The sequence below is a fragment of the Pteropus alecto genome, unplaced genomic scaffold (genome assembly GCF_000325575.1).
Source record: "Pteropus alecto unplaced genomic scaffold, ASM32557v1 scaffold131, whole genome shotgun sequence".
NCBI classification, from domain to species: domain Eukaryota; kingdom Metazoa; phylum Chordata; class Mammalia; order Chiroptera; family Pteropodidae; genus Pteropus; species Pteropus alecto.
This window is the reverse complement of record NW_006434709.1, coordinates 13,400,156-13,403,853: the sequence shown is the minus strand read 5'-3', so window position 1 is coordinate 13,403,853 and position 3,698 is coordinate 13,400,156. Positions and strand designations below refer to the sequence as shown.

Sequence of the window (3,698 nt, the reverse complement as noted above, 5' to 3'; positions counted from 1 at the left end):
AATGCAAGCAACTGCTTCATTAGTTACTGTTTCAAAGAAGCCATTTTATTTTGGCAGAGTAGAGCTAAATCGGAAGTACTGAGCATTGTCCCATACACACTGGAAGTAGCTCCTCATTCAGGCCCTCCCCACCACCCCATGTCGGCGGACATTGCTTACTTACACTAGAAAGAGCAGTCCTCTTTGATAACCCCTTTTCTCCATGTTTTACCTCTGCAGTATGCCTCAAATATGTCTGTCTGTTTCTGTATTCACTATGCTATCATTCTGGTTTAAGTGCTCATTATTTACAAACTGGAATAGTCTTATCAGTCTCCAAACAAGTCTCTAATCTGTGTGCATCCTAATCCATCTCCTTCAGACAACGGCAGATTAGTTTTATTCCAGCTATCCTAGACAGTGCTATTTAGGTTGAACTCAGGTGGGAGTTAGGGGAGGACCTGCTATTACTTAGCTATGTAACCTTGCAAAAGACATTTAACTTCTCATATAAAGAGTTCCAACTCTATAAAATTAGAGAAATAGGTCTTCCTAAATCCCATCGGCCTCAAACATTCTGTGATTCTATGGTCCCAACTTTTCAACCAGAGTCCTCTTAAATCTTTCCAACCTTATTTCCCACTACTCCGCTGCAGCCAAAAATAAGCCATTCATCAAACACTTTTTAAACTTAATGACTTTGTTGATCATAGTTTTCCAATCCACAATGCTCTCCTCTCACCTCTAGTGATAGCATACCCAGTCAAGCAGCCCCATCTCAAATGCCACCCATACATGAGCCTCTTTTCGCCCTTTCCCAAACCCTGCTATGTAACTCTAACAATGCTTTCTTACATATTATTCTGAGTATTTTCCATATCTAGCCCTGAAATTTGGACGTGTGTATACTTGTACATTTTTCCTACTAGAGTATTAAGTGCTAAGGACCAAGAATATATTTTTACTAGTACAATGGTCTAGCACACAGATCATCATTATTAACCAACAAATACTAAGTTATTACCAAGTTAAAAATGGTCAAAGATTTACATCTCCCCTTAAATCAGCACTAACTTATTTATGCAGTTTGAGAAATATAGAAAAGCAGCTGATAAAACTTTGGTTGGTATTCTGCTTTTATTCTTGCTGAAGACAAGATGCCTGGCCAGCGGGCACAAAGGAGTGCTCTCCATCAGTGATGTCCTGTGGGTTTTTACATTCAGTCAACTGGCATCTTTGTGATATTAATGTACTGCCAGCGCTGTCATCGCTCTTTTCTAATGACCACAGGTATTACATATGAGCTATATGATAATATCATTTTCACTAGTGGGACTGCAGAACTTGGAAAATCTGTCCAAAAGGCTTAAACCGGCATGTTGGCTGAACTGACTTAATAATGACTATGACTTATAATGACTTAGCCGTTAAGCTAAGAATAAAGTGTTTCTAAAGAAATAAAGAATATAAAAATCATTAGTTTTTCCAAAAAGCCTTCTTTAAAATCCAACAATGTATAAAATTTATATTATAATTTAGAAGTTTTGGCTTGACAATGTTTTTAAGTATTTCAAAATAACCAATTAAAAAATCATATCCATGGTTTGTGGCATGATATGGCTCTGCCATTTTGAAGCTGAAATTCCAAGTTACTGAATTGCAAGTTTCTTTCCCCCTCTGTAAAACAGAGCAACACCAACTATCTCAGAGCTGTCTGAAAATTAAGCCTGTACATAAGAGGCCAGACACATAATAGCCATTTCATATATGTTAACCTCTTCCCCAAACTTGTGTAACATAATTACTTCATCAATATGAAGAGAATGCTAGAGAGAAACAAATCACCAGTCTTTACAATAAGCACAATAATTTAGTAGGTCCCTTCCCATAAAGTTTGAAAATCAATTTATATTTACCCATTAATATCAACTGGATAATGTTCCAGGTAGTTACATACTCATTCATGCCCAAATAGATACCTGCCTTGCCAAAATATTTTAAATGTTTACACAGCCTATCTAAAAAAAATGACGCCTGTATACAAAACACTTAGAGAACATTTCAAAGTTATACTTAGTGCAACAGGAAATGAATTCTCTGATCATTCTGAGCCAGAGTTAGTGATACTCCTTCAAAGAGCTAGGTCTTGAAAACAAACACAGAACCAAATAAAACATATCATAGATTAGGGTATCTGGGGAGCTAAAAGGGAAGCATGAAATGGGCATAAAACCCTAGAAGGGTAAATGAGAGACAAGACAGAGATATCTGGATTTCATCCCATAATGAACAGAAAGCCCCTATCCCTAAAAATATGATAAAGGTGCTATCTAAGAAAAATTCATCTGACAACATCTGTAAGAGTTAAAGTAATCTGAGGTAACACAAAGCCAATTTGGTAACAAAGTCCAGCCAAAGGCAGGCAAACTTCTTCTTAAAAGGGCCAGGTAATAAGTTCTTCAGGCTTTGAATTCTGTATGGTCTCTGTGACAACTATTTAATTCTGCTATTACACTGTGAAAGCAGTTAAATGACTGAGTTATGTCTGTGTTCCAATAAAACTTTATTTACAAAAGCTGGCAGCAGAATGGATCTGGCCCACAGGTGTAGTTTATGGACTCCTGGTCTAGACTGAAGAAGCTCGGAAACAAAAAAATTTAGTTATTTTCTAAATTGAGATGGGAAAAAACAAAGCTAACATCAAAACTGGGAGCCTGAAATTTGGAAAACAGTGGTGCTACTGATAGAAACTGATAAGTTTGAGAAAAGGGGTTCCTTTAAAACATGACAAGTTCGTGGTTGTCAGGGGCTGGGTGGGGAGTGACTGCTAATGGGTACGAGGTATCTTTTGGTGTGACAAAAATGTCTAGAATTAGATGCTGATAGCTGATCACAATTCTGTGAATGTACTAAAAACTATTTTATATGTGATTATATTTCAATTTTTAAAAGTGGGGGAAACATGCTGAGCATGAAGCGAGGGCAGAAGACCCAAGACAGGGAATGTCCATCCCATTAGCAATTAGACACACCGTGGTAGTGGGCATGTGTGAAAATAAGGGCAGAAGTTCATTGTTTAGAGACACAGAGATGCTGAAATAAAGGAGCTCTCCAAAGGGTAATACAAAAGTAATGCCTAGGGAATGAGAAGAAACTAGATAGAAAAGGAATGGTAAGACACGACACAGGCACGACGAGAAAGCGTAACAGAAAAACTGTTGGAAAGAAAGTTATTTCTAATATCAGACAGCATAAAATCTAAGCAATAAAGAAAAGATAACTCTCTCTAATCCTAATCATGTTAAATCAAAGATACAGTTTCCATTAAAGGAAAATCAGATAACCAATATCTACTTCTAATAAATATTGTTAACAAGTAGTAGAGTTAAGCTAATGATATATAAACCTAGTCATTTCCATCATGAGCCTATTAAATAATCTTTAGGAAATGTGAAACGCAGGTGCTTTTGGTATAGCTATTTAGCAAAAATTTGCAATGATCTTTAAGCAGTAAAAAATGCATGCCTGTAACTCTACAGTGTTGCCAAAGTATGCCTTGTTTTCCAGACATCTCACCTGAATGGGTGGCCTTCATCTGATTTCTGGATAGCTTGGATCACACCCTTATATATCCTAAAGCTGATAGTCACAGAGAGCAGGGCCAAGGCGATGTAGGCCGTTACACTCACAATGCTGAATACTGTCAATGAAAAGAGAAG

The 3,698-nt window shown here is 37.0% G+C and overlaps 1 protein-coding gene across 1 annotated transcript in view; it reads right to left on the bottom strand.

Moving 5' to 3' along the window:
- The window catches only part of RTN4 (reticulon 4), a 66,213-nt gene that overhangs the window by 11,254 nt on the left and 51,261 nt on the right, over positions 1-3,698 (bottom strand). The window contains exon 4 of the mRNA XM_025045097.1: positions 3,556-3,698. This exon is cut by the window's right edge and continues 6 nt beyond it. Coding sequence (XP_024900865.1) covers positions 3,556-3,698 — 143 coding nt within the window. The remainder of the gene's footprint in view (positions 1-3,555) is intronic.